Genomic DNA, 22,417 nt, shown 5'->3' with positions numbered 1-22,417 from the left:
CTGGTGCAGATGAGACACAAAGACAGTAAAAGGGCACGGTCAGCAACTACCATGAGAAGCTCTGACTAAGCAGGAAAATGGGATGGCGCCACATAATGTCTGTTACAAACTGCATACAGTATTATAGCTTTTCTTGTTGGTATGTTTTTTTGGTTGGTTTGTTTGAGATGATAACATTTTACATGACCTAAAGGGGGGTCAATTTATACTACCAGCATAATTTACTTCAGTAAAAAAAAGAAAAGAAACATTCATACTGTGATACTTTGTTGTTCTAAAATTGTGTGAGATATGTCAGTTTAGTTGCATTTTGTTGTGTAAGTTGCAACTTACACAACAAAGATGTACGTTACTTTTTTTTTGTTTGGGATTGCAATCTATGTTTGTTGTTTTGTTGCTAAGTACTCTTTGCAAAGTACTTTTTACCACTTTAACTCCCATATTCTGGGTGTGTTATAATAGGTAAATGGGGGGGGGGGGGGTCTGGACAATTGGGTCCAGACCCATTGTTTGGGAAACACTGCTGTATGCAGGTCTCCCTAAAGAAATCAATCAGACGACAGCAGTTGATTCAGAACGCTGCTGCTCGACTCCATGCTAATACCAAAAGGGCGGAGCATATCACTCCAGTTCTTAAGTCCTTACACTGGCTCCCTGTGTGTCAAAGAATTTATTTCAAAATACTGTTGGCCTATAAAGCTTTAAATGTGTTAGGGCCAAAATAAATTTCTGATATTGTATGATATCATGAACCATCCAGATCTCTCAGGTCACCTGGGAAAGATCTGCTTCATGTCCCTACAAACAAAAATAAACGTGGGGAAGCAGCATTGCTTCCCCACGTGCCTTGCCTAGCGTGTAAGCTGTTATCTGACAATCATGAATGAACCACAGCACATCAGCAGGTGTGTGTAAGAAGAAACTCTTTATTTATCATAGTGTAATTATTCAGACTTCTTCATAGATAGCTGTCACTCACGTTTCAACAGGACATTGGTATTGTACACAGTATTTCTGTAAACATAGTTCAGGAAAAACCGCGGCCGTCTACATTTGTGTGCGGCAAAGTAGCCTGGGGTTTTACACTGAAGAACAACATCTCTACATAGTTTATCTTAGTTTATTCATACATTGAACACCATGTTGTAACAGTGGACGTTTACGTTTAAAATACTTTACATTCACGTTTTGTTATAAACTATTTGATAAATACAAGATTACATTATATGTTTGTGTGTGTGTGTATATATATATATATATATATATATATATATATATATATATATATATATATTATATATATATATATATATATACACACACACACACACATAAACAAAAGAATATATATTTATATATTTTTCTTTCCGCATACATTTGAATGATCTTTTCTATGTGTGGTTCTCTTCTTCCTGCCAGTAGGGTGATATTTATTAACAGGTTAAAACTCAACTTCAATTCAGTCCAGAGAAATATGAATGAACAGAACAGAACAGAATGGAAATTGTAGGTTGTGTGAACATTTAGTTTGGCACTTGATGATGGTACTGTAGATCCTTCAAGGTAACTTAATAATGTATCGTTGCTGTCGGGTTGAAACCTCATGTGTCCACGAAATGTTATTTTTCAGGATTCTATTTAAAAAATATAAAAATAATACTTTAGCTAATTTTGTGTGACACAAAACATACAAAGTTGAAGTATGGAGGTACAAGGTTTCTGCCCGACAGTGACATTATGCTCCAAAAAAATAAAGTCAAAATGGAGTCATAACCTAATATAATGTACGACAGAAGAGACATTTGAAATAGACAATTGTCAGCCCTCCCGTATACACAACAATGACACAAGGAGTACTCAACAACCCCCGTCACGCACACATATATACTCTTTGGAAGGATATTCCTCACTAGCGTTTACCATACAACACACACACACACACACACACACACACACACACACACACACACACACACACACACACACACACACACACACACACACACACACACACACACACACACACACACACACACACACACACACACACACACACACACACACACACACACACACACACAACATTGTGTAACAGTTATTGTCATTTTGATTGGCTGGGTTATCCAGCTTCAGTCTACTGGGTAAGCAGGCACATTCTTTACTGACCACAAAACGCTGAACATTACCTTTGTTTTGTCCTTGGAAACTATAATGGAGCTTGGCAGCTATGCTGCAATGGTTCCCAACCTATTTTTAATTGCAAGGACCCTCAGTTTGATATGCATTAGGCCACAGACCCCCCATTCAATTAATTGTTTTACCTCCAGGATCCCAATCTTCACGGTGCAATCCTCAGTGTTAAAAATGTTACCAAATTGCTTCCATTTGTACACTCTCAGAGTTCCTTTTTGTTCCAAACTACCAATTTGGCTGGGGACCCCCCGGAAGTGGAACTCCCTCAGGGACCGCAAGGGTGTCCCCAGAACTGCACATTGAGAACCACTGCTATACTGCAGTATGAACAAAACACAGGTTTTGTAGTATAACAAAACAAAAATATACAAAAGACAATACAACTACACCAGGCTTAAATCTCAGTTTGAGAAAATTACTTAGCAAACCATTATGAGGTGAAATTATATTTATGAAATGTTCTTCTTGACTTATTATAAAGAGAAGACTGACTGGTACACCCAGCCCATTTCAACATGCATTTTTTCTTTTTTCCCTTTTCTGTAACATAAAGTGACACAAAGGCTGACTAACATCAAGCCAGTTTTCAGATGCTACGGAGCTTGATCTTGATGCACTAGACCGGGGACGATTAACCACTTAATTCCCCAGCATACTTGTCATGGGGAAGGCTTTTGCAGGAAAATAGCAGATCGATAAGCTCTGCTCAGCTACAAGCTTGTCGACCGGCTATTTTCAGCCGGAAGCTTTCCCCACAATAACAGAAAACAGAAAAGACACTAGTATAGAGAGCCCTGAGGGACTACCGCTCAACCACATAGGGTTTAAGTGGTTAAAGGACTCAAGTTCACTGAAGGAGTCAAACAGTATCTAACGCCTAGTTTTACACTTTGTTGTAAGACTGTGTTGCCTGCCAAAAAAAAAAACTAAGATGAAAACATGTTGTTTTCGTTGAGCAACGTGGTCGTACGACAAAGTATAAATAAGGCTTTAAGCCTAACAGACAAGCTGTGATTCATATCAGTTTGGTTCCTGAGTAATAAAGCCCGACTCACGCTTCGTTGCACAACGGCGTCGAGTGACAAAGATATCCGACCCACAAGCTCACAATGCGTGGCGCATGCGACACACGGTGAGCTTGTGGGTCCGGCATTTTCACCGTGCGACGATGCGTCGAGCGACGGAGCATAAATTAGGCGTAATGGGTTTTTTCGATTCTGTCCTCCTATTGCAGACTGTGTGAAACATGGAGTGTCTAGCTTGATAAGGCACTGACACAGTTGAGCCGCTCGGCCAACAGAACACCAAGAAAAAGTAGTTTTCTCCCAACATTGACAGACATTAACGTGTACATTTGCTGTACACAGCAATACAGGGACAAGAAAAAAATAATTGTTCATTCATTCTAAATTATCAAAGGTTCAAAGTCAGAAATTAAAAGGGCTCAAATTCCCTAAGTAATAGCCCATGCAGGGAATTAAAATTTGGTCCATTTGTTTTTCTTTTTTAGTAGCCCATTCTGACAATAATAAAATCACAGCTTACACAAAATGTTTGTAAAAGATGTGTGGAAATGTACATAAGGGAGGGAAAAGGGGATTGCACCAGTATTCAACACATGGACTCCACAAGAAACTGTGCAAAACTTTTCACAATATAAAAAAGTATGCGGTTGAAATAAAAGTGCATGGAAACAAACTGAGTTTCAAAGAAAAGTCATAGATAAGTCAATGGAGGCTTGGAAAGCAAGAAAATATATTTTAGCAAGAACACAACTCCAACACACCAGGTCTGAAGATATGAGGACGAATTATTGATGTCTGCTGTCAGATGGTTAACCAGTGCTTTAGCTGGAAGACAAAAAAACATGGAATATTAGGTCTGTCTTATATCTAGTTGATTCAATTTTAATCTGTCAGAAGTCATTCATTTGGGGATTTCTTTTCTTTCTTTTAAAATAAAACCATGTTTTGGGGTTTCTTTCTTTCTTTTTTTCTTCTTTCCAAGATTTACTTCAAGATTTTATTTTTGCATGACTGATACTTTCGTACAGTAGGGCAGTGTCGATAGACAGGAAATTGAGAGCAAGGAACAATCACACCAGAGATGTTAATATTATATGGATGCTGATCTGGTGGATTTTAATAAGACAAAGTGGCTATCAAAATATCAGTTGTTTCCCCCACAACAACAAAACATTTTAACATTACAATGTGACATATTTCTGAATATCTGGAACCCCAAAATGATAATTAGATAGCTAAAAATAAGATTTCTGCAATGCGCATGACTCAAAGCACATTGCAGAATGTGCATGTGTCATAAGCGATACATAACTTTGTTATTAAACAAATGTGTTGTTTCTATCTCATACAACATGTTCATAGTGATAATGTGTATAACATTATCACACACATTATTATAATTGTTGTATAAAGATAAATATTATTCATGTTGTGTGTTATTCAACACAGATGCTGTGTGTCAAATGATTTTTTAAGTCACAAACAACTGAAGATGCTCAAGACTTGTTCCAAGTACAGAAGAAGGGCTTACTGTGAACTGCCGGATGTTGCCCTCTGCCACCAAATGGTATTCATGTTCAGGTGTGATGCAATAGGCTAACCTCTGCAACAACAACAAAACAACAAACAGAACAGAACAGAAAATCACATGGCGTCATTGCCAGCTCTTCTCTTCTGACACACAGATCGTATCATCAGGGTTTAAATAAACTACACAAGCTCTTTAAATCTCTCTGTCACAGTCCATGTACCTCCAAAAACCATTAAATATTTATCTGGATGTTTGATGCTCGGCTGAACTTGTGGCATCCAACTGCGTACAAGCGCTGATGGCTGTCAGAGATTAGCCCATTCTGACTGTTGGCCGAATTCCACTTGGTGCAAGTCCCACAACTGCTGTGGTCCCTTAATCTAATTACTGTGCGTGTGTGGACGTTTAACATAATGTTTTTTTTAAAGTACATACTATTTTAAGAATGCACTTTTACTTAAATAGCTCTATTTTGTGATAGCAATCATTGCTATAGACTGTTTGTTCAGTAACAGGGGTCTCCCCCGTCTCTCTAACTCAGAAAATACATTTTCAGGTCATGATACCAATTTCATCCAATCAGGAGAGAGACCTCATACAGGATGCAGGATATACCAGTAGAATTGGAAGGTATGAGACATGAGCAGACAAAATTGGAACTGGAAGACTACAAAATTGAAGCTGATAATGGTCATTGCTTGGTTCTCTCTCCTGAATGGAATACCTGACTGAAAATGTTTGGGTCTTTTTGGTTCCATTTGAGTTAGATGAAGTTCAGGATTTACAGTGTAGATCACATTATTTCAGCCCTGTTTCCCCCCTATGGATAAAGTTATCCATAAAGGCTTTATACGCCATGGGAAATGCCAGCGTGTTGAGGGGAAACTGCAGCATACGGTAGTGTCAATTTGAGCCTGGCTCGACTGTTGAGGGATCGAAATAGCTCTTATGATGATAGCTTTGATGATTATAATCGTTCAGCTCTGCTTTGAAGCCATCATTTTGCATCTAAGTGTTCTTTGCAGCGCCAGGGGAAAAAAAGAGTACATTTATATAAAGAATTATTAGAAACAGCACATACTATACAGCTCCCTCCCCACTATAGCTAATACCATTGTACCATTGTATGGCCTGCTGCATGATTGTATACTGTACATGATATAGTGTGTGAATGTGTGTGTGTGTGTGTGTGTGTGTGTGTGTGTGTGTGTGTGTGTGTGTGTGTGTGTGTGTGTGTGTGTGTGTGTGTGTGTGTGTGTGTGTGTGTGTGTGTGTGTGTGTGTGTGTGTGTGTGTGTGTGTGTGCGTGCGTGCGTGCGTGCGTGCGTGCGTGCGTGCGTGCGTGCGTGCGTGCGTGCGCCGTGCGTGCGTGCGTGCGTGTGTGTGTGTGTGTGTAAACAGCATACTGTATGTGGGGTAATATGGTGTGTATATGTCCTGCAATGGTCCAGCACGACAAAGAATCTTGTGCAGACCACATTAATTACAAAGTAAACAATACCATTGTTTAAAGGAGGAAGGCAAAGTTATTGTAGGAGCCGAAGATACATTTTTATTATGACATTCTATGTGATCATTATACTGTATAAACATCTCTTGTACTTGCCAGGCTATGCATTATTTCAATGACCCTAATCATAATATAGACAGTAAAAGAGATGTTGTCTCCGAGTTGTGCTGCTACATTTGAGAAAAAGGTGAAAAAAGCATGATAGGTGATACTAACCTGTTTAAAATTTCCGGGCATGGAGAGGAACTTGTAGATGGCATAGCCGGGGACAAACATCATAGACGACATGGCTATACCCCAGCCCACTAAGTTGGCCCATGAGGGAAATACGTACTCATCATAACTCAGGTGTGTAGATGTCACTATACTTGCTATCACCACAAACTGGAAGAGAGAAGAGAGAACAGAAGAGAGGAAGGTCACTTAGGCTCACATCAAATTATTAAGTACATTTTAAGAAAACCTTATAAATGACACAAAAAATCACCAATGTCTTAATGTATTTGACAAATGCATTCCAATCATTATTAATGGCATAATTAATTACTGACAAAGAAAGCTAGCTCATGCAAGCATTGGTTGCTTGAAAGGTTGTCAATTGACATATGTTATGCTTATTCTACTATTGGGGTCAACACAACACAGGCAGAAAGATAAACAACATTGGATGTACAGTACAGCACTGTACCCAAATAATTTTACGCTTTTAGAAAACGATAATATGAAAATGGCAGTGACAGTGGAGACAACAGAGCCAGAGCCAGACTCAGAGAGCAAGCCAGAAAGACCAAACATCCCTTTCATCATAAATGCTTCTCTGTCCAGCTTCTTAGGTAATTCATCTGAAAAACATTATTAATGAAACTGAATTGAGTTGAGTTGAGCTGAACACGCTTTTGGCAGAGGGCACAGTTACCCTCTGGGGTCTGCATATACTGTAATAACTATGTTTTCCCCTCTTATTAACCCCATTCACCCGTTGCAGACGGAATCCACGACTGAACTCTGTCCACCTCTGTCCCCCGAGAGCAGGACGAACTGGAAACGTCATTAGCAGTTATGTATCATAGAGAGGTCAGGGTCTCTCTCTTTGCTCCCCAACTGAATACCAAAGGCCACAGTGTTGTCCATACAAAATGTCAACCTTGATAAGGCCAAAGTGTTGTGTAGCGCCATCCTGGCCTTGTACTACTTCACTTGGCTTGGTTACTGAGCGCTAATGAGGATTGAAATCTTTCTCATGATACGCTTACATTTAATTAACTACAGACTGGAGTGAAATTATATCTTGGGGAATTAACTACGATGAAAGCAGGGGAAAAAATACGGTTCAAATGTAAAATGGGTTAAATGCCTCTTAAGTGTTGCAGCTGAATTCAATTATTGACTAAATTAGGCAAAATCCTCTACAGACCATTTTAAATGCAGGGATTCATCCTGTTTTGCAGTGTACACACTTTTGAAAGAGTGTGGTTTACAGTAAGGGGTTAAGTGTCTTGCTCAGGGACATGGACTGGCCGGGAGGTGAACCTACGGCAGCTTTGGACATTCAAGGTTTGAGCCTGACAGCGACCATATCAGTATGTTTACTGTACAGCACACTGGATGTCTCACAGCGTGTTAAAAAGTACAGTCTGATATCAGCAGCATGCAGGACAACGTGTCTCCTAATAACAACACTTTACTCTCTTCCTAATCTCTTCAAAAAATGTCCTCTTCTTTCCCTTAAAGCAAAAAAGATCACCAGCACTCACTTAATGACCTTTAGTTTATTATTATTTTGCTTGGCACAGACCTATGTACGCTTTTCGGTGTATGGTGAGACTTCTTCACCATTGCTTCGCAAGTTACTTACTTTACTTAAACACAATATTTCTAGGAACCTGGGAATCCACTTCTGTCCATTCATTAATGACGTTTCTTGCAATGTCGCCTACTTTTCGGCCAACTACTCACCCAAAGCGTTCGCTCTGAAATAGAGCATCTGCTATCTGGCTAAAATGTGAGTGTTCATGTAGGATGCAGTAGAGTGTCACGCTCACTCACCAGCAGAAACGCCGGGCTGACAAATTTCCAGCAGAGCCTCCAGTAGAGTCCTGGCTTGAATCCCATCATGCGCTCGATATCCTCACTGAAGCGATCCACGCCTGGAGAGGTCACACACGCACGCACACACGCACACGCACACGCACACACACACACACACACACACACACACACACACACACACACACACACACACACACACGCACACACGCACACACACACACACACACACACACACACACACACACACACACACAGAGTTGCCAGCTGCTTCTTTCCACATGAGGAGTGTCATCGGGAGGGCATAACGTGTGCTGAGGAACATGCCATCCCTCCCACTTCTTTAACATTTTTTTTATTGAGTTTTTTCCGAAAAATCAATCCCTCCCAGTTCTGCTCCCTGCTGAACAGAGAGGAGCAACCTGTAGGAGTCGCTAATGCAGCGACAGAGATCCCCCTCCCTTGCCGGCTTCCCACCTGACAACACGGTCAATTGTGTTTGTTGGAGCATCCGGCGAAGCCGGAGGCATCGCAGATGCATGGAACCACTCTCCATGGTGGTGGGAAAACCTGTCGTTCACCCGTGCATTACTGTATCTTTATGTTTCTGTGGTCTATTTCCATTATGTTCCATTATGTTCCATTATGCGTGTAAGTGGATATACTTAGATGTGTAGGTGTATGTATACGAATATTGAATTACATACAGTATACTGTAGGTTTCAATTTGCAAGGCTTCAATGTAGACTTATTATAGCACAGTGGTTCAGATCAAAACAAACAATCAAAGCATGAACTAGTTCTGAAATATCTCTTGGAAATTTAACAAAACTTGGAGTTGAGGCGAAATGCAGATCTACAAGCTCATAACGCATCAAGCTCATAACGCGCTCATAACTGAAGTACAGTACTTAAGTAAATGTACTTAATTTACTTTCCACCACTGCATGTTACATTGCTCCATTACTTTAGACAGATGGATGCTGGTCACACCCGCATTAAGTGACAACCCACATCTCTGTGGTCTGTAATGGTCAAATGTTTGTTTTTTTGTTGCTTTTGCTTCATATGCTGTAGAGTGGAATTTCTTACCATAAAACCAGGATACTCCAATGGCCTCAATCAATACGCCAAACAGTATGGATGTACCCGCTGCATAGTTGTCTAGCAGAGTCAGTACATAGATACCACCCTGCATGGAGTGATAGAGAAGGGGAGATACAGAGATAAAAAGAGTTAAAGAGGAGAAGGTCAAAGAGAGGGAGAAAGTGTTCAAAAAAGCATTTGAAAGTGTGATATTAACCACATAAATCCTTGCGTCCCTGCTATGCGTATGTCATTATAGGCAAATAGGCCTATATAAATAATAGGCCACAAAGTATAAAGGGTTTCCTGTGAGATATTACAAAATGCAAAGATGTTATTTGCAATGTTGACATGTTAGTCCAGCAAGATTTTTGCACTGGACATAAAACTAAAGTAATGGAGAGTGTAAATCCAATCCAATCAAATCCACTTTATTTATAGAGCACATTTAAAACAACAGTGTTGAATCAGTAACAAAATAAATACTAAAATATACAAGAGCACACTGTATAAATGGACACAGGTCCATTTATACAGTATCCATTGTACTTTGGCGCTAAATTAACATTCAGAATTGTGTTCAAAGCCGACAATGGCTAAACCAATAAACATAAAACATAAAACATTTCAATGGCCAACAACCTGTCTCACATCTGTGAAGAGGCCATTCTGTCTGCCCTTGACACTATTGTATAGCTGACTTAAGCTGAAGCATGCCTCTAATCCAACCTATACCTTCGAGTGACCCTTGACAGGACCCTATCCTTCAAGGAACACCTAAAAGGGATGGCAGCTAAGGTGAGGTCCATAAATAACCTGCTGTGCAAGCTCGCTGGTGCAAAATGGGGGGGCGGCAGCCTCCACACTGCGCACCTCAGCACTGGCCCTTTCATACCGTTTGGTCCAGGTCATCCCATACACACAGGAATGCTTCATAAGGTTAAAGACTCTCCATGCAGACATCTACAACCCACCCACTGCTCGACTTCCATCTAGAAGACCAATTTGGAAGAGCACCCCACCAGCTGACATCCAATCAGCTTAGGAAAAGGAATAGGGAGTCCAAGGAGGTCCCAAACAAACACCTGGTGTCAGACCCCAACCAACAGGTCCCTGCCACCAACCTCCCAAGGAGACAGTGGTCTACGCTCAATAGATTCAGGACTGGACATGGACCCTGCTTGGCCAGCCTTCACAAATGGGGCAGTAGCCCAAGCCCACTGTGTGCTTGTGGAGAGGAGCAAACAATGGAGCACATCATTGACGTTTGTCCTCTCCAAAGAGTGAAAGGAGGATTAGTTACCCTCCATACAGCAGACCAAGAGGCTTGGCTGCTTGGCTTAAGGACTTTGCATTCGCTAAATAAACTATTGTATAACCAACCTTTAATTATGGACAATCTGAGTCTCATGCTGGTGGAGGAACTATGACGTTGGATACATTTGGATTCTCTGTAATTTATTCAGCTCAAAACAAGAAATTTTCTGAATGGGCAACTTACAGTAACCTCTCTAAAATCATACAATGAAAACCTCTGTAATGAATCAGGTACCAATACCATGTGAATAAATGGGTGACTATACAGAGGAGATAAAAGAGACATCCGCTTTCAGGTTACAAAGCATCAATTGAATCCTAATTTGTGATGGGAAGGGAATTGGTACTCTAACCTAGTTCAGACTGAATTTCGAAACACGTTGCTCATACAAATCTGCCATTGTAACATTATGCACGAACAGGTTGTCCCTCTCTCACACGCACGGTGTGCGTGGTACGTTCAAGAAAATACCATTAGTTGAATGAAGCAATAGGAAATAAAGGTTGTGGCCTCTCTCACTCTCCCCCATACACACATCTTCTCTCTCCCCTACCCCTCTCTGTCTAGAGTAGACAAATACACTCACTCAAATGCACACACAGCCTAGAGATGCGTGGGTCTTTTTTTTGTTTTGTTTTTTTACCGCTACCCATCTGACCTTATAGTGGCAACAACAGATTTAAATCACTTACCCTAAATGAATAGCCCAAATGTAAATAGAAAATACATAAATATAGTCCGTATTTTGTGAATAAAATGATACAAAATGCGTAGAATTGTTGTAAATGCATCAAATCTAACAACAGCTGTCATCTGAAGTTGTGTGCGCATGTGTGCATTTATAAGAGTATACAACATTGTGTATAATATAAACAAAGCAAGGTTGCACATCAAGGGAGTAGGTTAACATGACGAGAGTTGTTGCTGTGAAAACGGCATTTGGTCTCAGCTTGGCATTTGATGTGGACTGTCCAGTTTTATAATGTTGCAAACCACAGTTTTGGGGAATTCTGTTGCAAGTTTCAACTCTGCTCATTCTCAACACAGCAGACTCATTATGCTCTTCTCCAGACACTGCCTTTGACATCGCACCCAATTCACATTATAAAATAATTGGCTTCTAGAATAGGCTAGAAATGAGAGTGAACAAAACATCTTTTGTAACATTTGATTACCGTTTGTGTTGTTTTTGTCTATAACAATAGACAGCTGTGCATAAGTTAAGTTTCAGACAGATGAAGGAATGGGGTAAGATTATTGGGGACAAACTTAATTACATCTCTAAGCAGTTCCTGGGGAAAACTGTGTGGGCATGATCATAAAATAATATGTTTACTAGAAACAGCAACATTCAAAAGTACAAAAGAATGAAATAGAATACAAAGTAACTTAAAAGTACAAAAAGTTTAAATAGACTTAGTTATTGAGTAGAAAAGCATTACAATTTTGGTGGTTTAGAAACAATAAATTAGGATTGTGAAGAGTGCTGACCAAAACCTACAAAAATCACTTGGATTGCAAAATAACAGTCTTTTATTGGGGGGAAACCTAACAAACGGTAGGTAGGGGGAAACATCTAAATTAATTCCTCCCGGATTGGGGTATTTCAATAACAAGCTTTTGAGGCCCGAGCCTGAGTCCATTCACCAAGGTGGTGAGTTTCAACTGAGGAGATGTTCAGAAAACATTTGTAGGGCTGGGCTAATCAGACCAGGCCTGTCACTAGGGTGACCACCCGTCCCGAAATTCGCGGGACAGTCCCGAAATTGGACCCTCTGTCCCGCGTCCCGCACAAGCAGAGCAATGTCCCGAAAATCAAAGATATGGAAAAAAAAAGAAATTATTTTTTTTGATAATAAACCGGTAAAATCAGGCAAAAATAAGAATTAAATAACATAACCCTAAAATTGAAATAAAGTAACCAAAACCTGGAAAAAAACGAACTCAATCCGCCCAGAGCCACGGAAAAAAATCGCGCGCACGGTGCGTGCATGTGTCCCGCGATGTCCCGCGAAACGGGTTCATCTGTCCCTCAATGGGGCTGTTTGAAGGTGGTCACCCTACCTTCACCACTCTGGCAATCAGACCCCAGGTGTCATCATATCAAGTTGAGTGAGAATGTAAACAGGCACATACTACCACATACTACCTTCCTCCCACCACTTGCCCCAGTGGACTCGCTTCGGTGGATCGGGCCCCATGCAACACTACACATACCACCCCCCCCCCCCCCGGGTCGGGAGCTTCTGTTTCTTGGTCTTCATATAAGCGAGATAGAGCGTTCGCATTCTTGATGGCCCTGCCTGGTCTGTGCTCCACCTTCAACCTGTAGTCCTGCAAATTTTAAAACCAGCAGGTTACCCTTGCATTCCGGTCTTTACTGGTTGCCATCCACTTTAAAGGCGCATGATCAGTCACTAGAGTAAACTCCTGCTCATGTTTTTGGAGCTTGCGGCTAATGTATGTTACCGGGTGCTCTTCTCCATTGATCACCTGAGCCAGCGCAGCTCCCACCCCGGTTACGGACACGTCCGTTTGCAGGACCTCGGGGGTCGGTCAACTTCTTCAACATGCTTTATAACGTACTATTAAACCTCTCTGCAAGGCCATCGGTTTGTGGGTGATAGACCGAGATACGTCACTGCTTGACCTTGAGCCACTTACACATAGCAGCAAGTACCCGGGACATAAAACAGCCTTGGTCCGTAAAAAAATATTCAGCCACTCCCATCCGAGGGAACAACAGGGATAGCTCTCTGGCCACTGCTCTAGCCGGGGCAGTTCTAAGGGGTATGGCCTCGGGGTACCTGGTGGCATAATCCATAATCACTAAAAATGAACCTGTGGCCTCGGGCAGACTTTGGGAGGGGGCCAACAATGTCCATTGCTAAGCGTGAGAAGGGCGTCTCAATAATAGGCAGGGGAACCAGCGGGTCTCGCTGCTTAGGTCCGGGTGTCGTCTTCTGGCACACAGCACATGTTCGGCAGTAGTCCTCTACTGCTTTCTTTATCCCTGGCCAGTAGAACCAGCCCAGGATCCGGTTATAAGTCTTCTGCACCCCCAGGTGGGCGGCCAGTTGGTGGGTGTGTGCTAGGTACAACACTCTGGAAATGTACACTTTAGGCACCAACAACTGTTCAACATTGCCCCCCCCCCCTCAGTCTTTACCCCACGATACAATAGGATATTTTTATCCATGAAATGTGGCGAGGAAAGTACACTCACTCCCTCGCACAGCTATCCATCCACAGCTGACTCTGGCGGGCCTGTTTCAGGTTCGGGTCGGACCACTGGGCACTGGTGCCCAGTGGTCCGACCCGGTGTCATGGACTCATGGTTTTCCAACTGGGGAAATTCAGAGAATGGCCCTGAGGACTGGTCAGTCGCTTCTGCATGGCCCCGAGTTCTCGCTCTGTCAACGTCAGCGCCGCTCCTCCCTCCCTCACTGCCGGTACCGTCACCCCCGGAGCTCTCACTCTGTGGACCCTCTGTGTCACCCGGGAATGCTGGGCAGGCAGGTAGGGGACGTCGTCTCGTTCGTCCATGTCTGGGCCGTCGGGTTTCTCGACACCTCCCTGCCGTCCAGTACCGTTGAGCAGGGGCACAGGCAGCTGAGGAATCACACCGGCCTGGATAGTGGCATCTTTCTTTGAGTCTGCATGTGGAGGCGTGTGGTTGAACACCTTGTGACATCGTGACGTCCATATCAGGACAGGACCAGTAGATGTGGTCTGTCTGACCACAAATATAGCATCTCCACTAATGTGGCGCCCGTGGAACCCGGACCTGGGGCAGCGGGGCTCTGGCTGGCTGCACCTGGGTCATTGGTGGGGATCCTCTCCTTCTGGCTCGTATGGCTCTCTCTTCCACGGGAGCCCTGGAGCTGTCAGCTTTAGTAGCCTTTAACATTTCAATGCTCACTTGATAGTTTTCTAATAATGCAACTAACTCATCAAGTGAGGTGGGGAATAGTGAGCAGGGGAATAGTGAGTTTAGTAAGCAGCTCACTTGGTGTTTTTGGGGTATTGACATCTCTCTCAAACCTTTTGCATAGTTCTTGTACTGCAGTCTGCAGATCAGCTTGGCTCTTAAACAGGGCCGTGAGAGCATTAGCATGTTCCCCCCGGGTTGGTGATGATCAGCACTTATCCATATTCTCCACCATTTTGTGAAGAGTGCTGACCAAAACCGACAACAGAGTCACTTGGATTGCAAAATAACAGTCTTTTACTGGGGGGAAAATGAACAAAAGGTACTGTAGGTAGGGGGAAACATCAACATAAATTCCTCCCGGATTGCAGTATTTCAATAACAAGCTTTTGAGTCCATGCAAAGCCTTATGGTGCCGCCCGAGCCTGCGTCCATTCACCAAGGGAGTGAGTTTCATCTGAGGAGAGGTTCAGCAAACATTTGTAGTTCTGGGCTGATCAGACCAGGGCTGTCACCCCTCTGGCAATCAGACCCCTGGTGTCATCTTATCAAGTTGATCGAGAAAACATGTAAACAGGCACATATCTTCCTTCCACCACTTGCCCCAGTGCTCTGCACTGTCTTTGGTGCTGAAACCTCTCCTCAGCCCTCTGCTCGCCTTGGTGGAGATGCCAGTTGGATCGGGCCCCAAGCGACACTCCACAGCATGAACATTTTTGAAAGATAGTGAAAGATTTTTTTTAAATGTATATACAGAGTAGTTAAAATGTGTTGTGCACAAGCTACACTATTGCCAGATCTCTTCCAAGAACCCTGAGAGGACTGATATGACATGAGTGAAAACGTAGGGAGAAGAAGCCCAGAGAGACTGACATTAGTGATGCAGAGGAGGGCGACCAGGAAGGTTCCGAAGGCCGTCGTGAAGGTGAACAGCTTCCTGTGCCTCTTTAGGATCTTAAAGTCATCGGAGAGGCCTGTGATCACCGCCTCCATGCCGCCCATCTTGTTTAGAACACACACACACACACACACACACACACACACACACACACACGCACGCGCACACACGCACGCGCACACACGCACGCACGCGCACACGCACACGCACACACACACACACACACACACACACACACACACACACACACACACACACCACAAAGACAGAAGTTAGCATCACATCTCTGTAACCACTAAGGCTATGGGTAACATTTTACCTAAAGGTCGGGTCTATAATGCATTATAATAGTGTTTATAATGCATATCTTTTGAAATAGGGTCCGCGGGCTAATAAGTGTCAATATGGGGGTCCTTGACATGAAAAAGTTTGAGAACCACTGATCTAGGTCCCCAGGGATGCTGTTTTAAAAGCACTCGGTGCAGTGGTCAAAAGCCACATCTGTCTGTCTGCAAGCAGAAGCTCTTTGGCAGCTAGTAAATGCATGCAGTGTCATCACTAGAAAAGCACTAGAATACAGTATTTCTGAGAAATTGTCAGTGTCAGAAAGTGTCAGTTCTCATTGCTTTCCACTATTTCCTTTAGGGGTGTATTGTGCAAGAGCAAAGCTGGCTTGGGAAAGCTTTCGAACTTGGTACATGGAAACTTGGTTTCTGTTTTATGTGCACGGAAGCCTTATCTGTGTTTTTCTTTTTATTACCAGAAGAGGTCAGAGAGAGGCTGAGCAAGCTATAATTGTTATATATATTTTATAATATCTGTAATACTAATGCATTAGTGTGCATTGTTGGGCAGCTGGTGTGAACTCACCGAGCTGTCTATGCCCAGTGTGAGTAGCATGATGAAAAACACGATGGCCCAAAACGTAGAGCCCGGCAGCGTGGAAATGGCTTCAGGGTAGATGATAAACACCAGTCCTGGTCCTACACACACACACACACACACACACACACACACACACACACACACACACACACACACACACACACACACACACACACACACACATAAAAGCGTGCATATACATGAGAACATAACGCAGATATATAGTATACATTTATAACTTTATAAACATACAGTATATACACGTCAGTATTTCTTATTGAACACCATATGTAAACACATGTATAAAAAGTACATTGTTAGCCAGGATGTCGGAGCAAAAACAGAGTTCTTGTCCTTCCTCTGACCTCCTCATCCCACCAGGTTTTGGGAGAGACGTGAACACAGATAAGAGAGACATGTTAGGTGGGAAAGGAGAACACTGCACAAAATAGGAAACGTTTAGCATGGACTTTTCAGCTATAGGCGGTTGTTTTGTCAGACAAAAACACATAATTGTTCCAAGGCGAAGTGAAGCTACAGTATCTCTCCACAATGGCAGATTTCAGTCATATATCCACTAATAAAAAAATAATCTGGGGTCATTTTCATGTTTACTCAGGCTTTTGTGTGCACCCAAGACATTGTTTTAAGTTGCTTGATTCAATATTTAGATATTTGATATTCATTTGACACGCCACCCTCCTATATAAGCCCATTCAACTTAAAACTCCATGTTAGACTCATTGAAAACACATGTCCCTGTTTTTGTTGACTGATGTTGTCCTTCTAATGAATGGGCAGACCTTTATTTCATTATGTTGATATTTTCTGTAAGGTAAGGCTGCATCAAGGAATCCTTTATGCATGAAATCCATGAAGTCCATGTATGAAATATCTAATCAATAAATGAAGGTCTCACCATTCACTAGAAGGACAATAGTCACCAGAAGCAGGGACGTGTGTTTTCAATGAGTATAACATGGAGTTGAAGTTGAATGGGCTTGTATAGGAGAGTCTGATCAAATTATAAAATGTAAAAATATCAAAACTGTCAGGTGCACACAAAAGTCAGAGTAGATGTGAAAATGACTGGCATTGCAGAAGTTTTGAAAGTGAAACTCCACTTTAAAGTAATGCTAGGTAACTTTTTCAATAAAACTAAAGATAAATTGTATGTCTTTTGTGAGTGGCAAATGTTTCACAACACCCACTCCATGGATTTCACCCCCGAAAGCCTTTTATTTATATATTTTCTATTGAACGTTGTCGGGGTTGACTGTCCCGCGAAAATGACGTCATCTGGCCGGAAAATGGAAGCGGAAATGCACCGGTTTCCTGTTTGGCCAGGAACTACTGCACCGGTTTCCTGTTTGGCCAGGAACTACCGCGCTAATAACAAAAAGGAAACTCACGGTGATTTTAACAGATTGTATGATTTGAAGAACGAAAAAAAACAGAAAAGAAAACACAGCTCACGGTAACTAAAGCTCCACTGGCTAAGAGAAACGATCCACAGATCGTATAAAACAATTAAAATAACGCCTTTTGAAACGCTTCCGTCTTCCGGTGAAAACGAATGGAATTCTGGGTAACGCAGTAATAAACAAACGGCCTGCAGTGACGGTAATGACCAGCAGAGGCTGCTAAAAAATGTTTTTTTGAAATTTGCACTGTACAACTTTAAGCCCTATATACACACGCTGTGAGTTGGTAGGTTGACTATTTCCTCTATAATAGAAAACTTACAAACATCTATTTTTTGACATGACATGCCCAAACTAGGGACGGCAGGTTGAAATTGGTTAATGCACTTGCTGGAAAGGAAATTTTGTACACTGTGCTGAAACGTACAAAAGGGAGAGAAAAATACAGACAAATGGAGGGGAGAGCATGAAGTAATAGACAAGTTGACTGAGAATACAATCTTATATACAGCCTTGGCCTGGGGGAACAGGAACATCGGAGGAACACACACACACCCACCCACCCACCCACCCACCCACCCACCCACACACCCACACACCCACACACACACACACACACACACACACACACACACACTCACACACTCACACACTCACACACACACACACACACACAAACAATTGACTTCACCTCTTGGCCATTGAGCTGCTGCACTTGTAGTTGCAAAAAAAAAAGTGTGTGTGGGGGGGATAATGGAAGTGGAAATACATCATCATCGAGAAAGATGAATAAGCCAATTGTCTGTATCAGTGCCAGTCTCCCCTGCAGTGTAAACGTAGTGATTGGACTCAGTAGAGACGATTCTGTCAACACTTTCTTGTGCGTTTGATCTTTTCAACGCGCTGCTCATTATTAACCTCTCATTGTTTTACCAAACATAGAGCGTATGGTAACATGTAGAACTACACAGACAGGAGACCAGCTGTGTCTGGGTGTGTGTACTTCTATTGTATTCATTCATGCACATATAGCTTCCACTGAGGACACCAAGGTCATGTCCACTGTATATTATTTTTCTGGGGATTTCTGGGTTAAAGATGTTAATAACCGCAGGTGCAGTTCCTCGTATTATGACTTAGAATGAAACCCTCAGCGTCATTTCAATATTTTGTGAAGCACTTTGTAACATTGTTTTGAAAGGTGATATACAAATAAAGCTTTATAATAATAATATTAATATTATTATTATTATTATTATTATTATTACAATTACAATTATTATTATTGTATTAATATCATTAAGAGTGATAAAGCCATCCCACCTAGATGGAGAGAAATAAAAACGACAGGATCTGCTGCAAATTGTGCCTTGGTGCCTTGACTGCCTTCAGCAATACTGGATCTTCAGCTAAGAACCTCCTAAATCATTGCCTTCATTAAGTGTAAAGTTATTTAACTGATAGTAGTTGCTAATATGTTTGTTAGATCTCAATTTCCCTTTGCTAGTGTGTGTACAGTACTTGAGGAATACTGTATGTAATTGGAATGGATCAAAATGAACGTTTGTCTCAGTAAATCAAAACTCCGCACCATGGGGGAACAGCTTGTGGGACAGCCTCCCAAGCAATTTAAGGGCACTGCAGACCCTGGATCTTTTAAGACAGGCCTAAAAACCTTTCGATTTAGGAAGGCCTTTTCTCATACTACTGTCAACAATATATATTTCTAACCCTGTTTTTAACCTTTTGTAATTGATAAGAACTTATACTGTAGTCTTCTACCTGTTCTTGGGGTGAGGTGGTGGTGCCTGGGACTCATGGTTGTATTTGTATACTGTATGTGTATCGTGTAATGTGATTTCTCCTACAGGCTTAAGGTTAGACTAACACTTACCCTCGGTTGCCACGTCCTCTATATTCACACCATGTTTTTGAGCCATGTAGCCCAGTACAGAGAAGATGGCAAACCCTGAGAAGAAACTGGTCACACAGTTTATCGTGCTGGTCAGCAGAGCATCCCTGCAGGAAGAGAAGACGACGACGACACACACACACACACACACACACACACACACACACACACACACACACACACACACACACACACACACACACACACACACACACACACACACACACACACACACACACACACACACACACACACACACACACACACACACACACAGTCAGAGAGACTGAACAATATGAGTGTGATTGTTGTCTGAAGACTGAAGTTCAGGTCTTCAGTAACAGCTACATAGGCTATTAATGTATAGCTAGTATGATTACACTCCAACAGCTGCTGCACTGACACTTTCACTTACGTATGTATCACATTGATCTTCAGCCAAAGCATTGCTGATTTTACTGTCTTGAATGCTTAATGAGGTGTGTGTTGTTGTTGTCTCCAACTTGGTATAGCTGGACACACTGGAGCCTGAGTTAGGTTTCATTTCACCTCATCATCCAGAGTGAAAGTGTTCCCATAGGCTGTGTGCATAACTGCAGTCCCGGGTTTCCAAAAGGTAGCATACTGTACCTGATTCCTGTTCCAGTTTATTTTCCCATAGCTTGGCAGCATATTTGAACTGGAAATATGTGAACTTGTCATACTGCGTTTCCACCCTGAGATTGGGAGGTCTGGGTTCAATCCCCGGCCCAGTAATTCAAAAAGACAATAAAAATGGTCCCCTGCTTAGCGCTACGGTTGGATTGGGGGATAAGTCAAGTCCAGGGCGTGTACATCAAACTCCCTGAAGCATTTCCCAAGACTTACTTTACTGATATGCTTGTATATCCGGCACTTGCACTGATACTGATATGCCTGTATATTAAGCACTTGCATAAAAAGAATAAAGAACAATGAAAACTCTAAATAAAAATCACATGACAGTACACTCAGAAATATTGTTCAACTGCAAAATCCAAGTCAATGACAGATTCATTCATCATGTCTTTGCGTTGGTCCAGCCAGAGGACTTCGGTTAAATCACACTAAATGTTTTATCTCTTGGCCAGATCCACACCTACAGTATGTCTCTAGGCCTATGGTATTCGTCCCTGGTAGGTTTCGATAGATCCCCCCCCCCCTCTCATTACGACTTTTCTCTTCTGCACTATGACTGTATCTATACATTTTTATTTATTTTGTTTTATGCATCCTAATGTCATTTTATAATTGTGTTTCCTTTGCTTGATGTTCTGTGTAAAGCACGTTGAATCTGAATTTTGGTCCCAGTCCGGCCCTGCACCATAGAAAGGATGCACTGCCTGCTGATGACCCTGCTGCTCACTCAGAATCAGAAACAAATCTTGAAAATGAATAAAAACCTCCTTCCTCCTCTGCCTCTAAGAGTTTTTGCATCCATTGTTGGTATCAACATGTACATGACAGTGTGAAAAGTGTTTAGCGATTGAGAGAGTTTTGCAGAAAGAGTGGACACGACTTACGAATTATGTTTCGCTACCTAAACAGGGTTCATGGTTTTGACAAAAGAGTGATTGATATGACATCCATTTAATGGATTCCCTGTAGGCCACTGAGCACTTGGTTCAGAGTATGGGGTTTGGTGTTTTAGCAATTATGAAAAAACAATCACAAATAAAAACACTACATGGGCTGACCCATGAACAATGTGAGATCGCTCAGGTCTTCTTACTGCCCCATAATCTAGGCTAAAGGGTGAACAAGCCTTCGCAGTTGTGGCCCACACTCTTTGAAATCGCCTTCCCCTGGCAATAAACACGTTACCTTATCTGGCCTTACAGACAGACGGACAATCTTCGAAACGATTAGCTGGCTCTGAGGAGCCATGCCGTAAAAAAAGGTGAGGAGAGGAGAGGAGAGGAGAGGCACAATTGCTTTCTCCCTTGTACAACCCCAGCAAACACACTGACCAAATCTGGAAAGCTTGAAAAATCCAATAAACTTCTTCCACTGTTAAATGTTACATATGTATCCATCTGGATAGGTCAGACTGCTACAGATGCCCTGCAAACCAACAGATGTGGAGAAGACTAGGGAAGCTCTCCACCTCCAAGCCTGCTCTCTCTTAAGGAAAGGAGTATGGAGACAGAACAGGCAACCCACAGCCCTGGGCTAGTATCTGGCAACCCTGCCTGGACTTTATCCTTATCTATATCCGGCACCGGCCCAGAGGGGTCAGCTGGATTGATTAACATCACCTCTGTCTGCAGCATAATCCCGTTAACATAGGAAAGGGGGCACAGTATTGATAACAACACAAGGCTACATTTTGCTACAGGGCCTATTGTGGGCTCTTAATGACAGTGAAAGCGGATATTTAACAGCAGAATATCATACCTGTAGCAGTTGTTGTCAAATTTGTTGTAGCTGGCAAATGCTATGAGCACGCCAAATCCTGCCCCCAGCGAGTAGAAGATCTGAGTGGCAGCTTCGATCCACACCTACAAGGCAGGATCACAGGGTTAACTGCTTCTGATTTCAGATCAATGCTTACATACAAACTCTGATCTACAGCAATAGCTTAAAGGGATAGTTCACCCCCAAAAAATGTCTATCGATTACACACCCCATGGACCCTTGA

General features: G+C 42.3%; 1 protein-coding gene across 1 annotated transcript in view; it reads right to left on the bottom strand.

Moving 5' to 3' along the window:
* Nucleotides 1–906: 906 nt before the first annotated feature.
* slc6a2 (solute carrier family 6 member 2) overlaps nt 907–22,417 on the bottom strand; it is a 49,591-nt gene continuing 28,080 nt past the window's right edge. Inside the window, exons 8-16 of the mRNA XM_084072943.1 lie at nt 22,174–22,277; nt 19,741–19,865; nt 16,408–16,520; nt 15,513–15,641; nt 9,397–9,496; nt 8,305–8,405; nt 6,475–6,642; nt 4,750–4,821; nt 907–4,043 (exon numbers count right to left, since the gene is read on the bottom strand). Of these exons, the coding sequence (XP_083929069.1) occupies nt 4,020–4,043; nt 4,750–4,821; nt 6,475–6,642; nt 8,305–8,405; nt 9,397–9,496; nt 15,513–15,641; nt 16,408–16,520; nt 19,741–19,865; nt 22,174–22,277 (936 nt within the window). The 3' untranslated portion in view covers nt 907–4,019. The remainder of the gene's footprint in view (nt 4,044–4,749; nt 4,822–6,474; nt 6,643–8,304; nt 8,406–9,396; nt 9,497–15,512; nt 15,642–16,407; nt 16,521–19,740; nt 19,866–22,173; nt 22,278–22,417) is intronic.

This window comes from Gymnoscopelus microlampas (genome assembly GCF_963454915.1).
Source record: "Gymnoscopelus microlampas genome assembly, chromosome: 1".
Lineage (NCBI taxonomy): Eukaryota > Metazoa > Chordata > Actinopteri > Myctophiformes > Myctophidae > Gymnoscopelus > Gymnoscopelus microlampas.
Note: the sequence above shows the minus strand (reverse complement) of the source record. Positions and strands in the feature narration are given on the sequence as shown.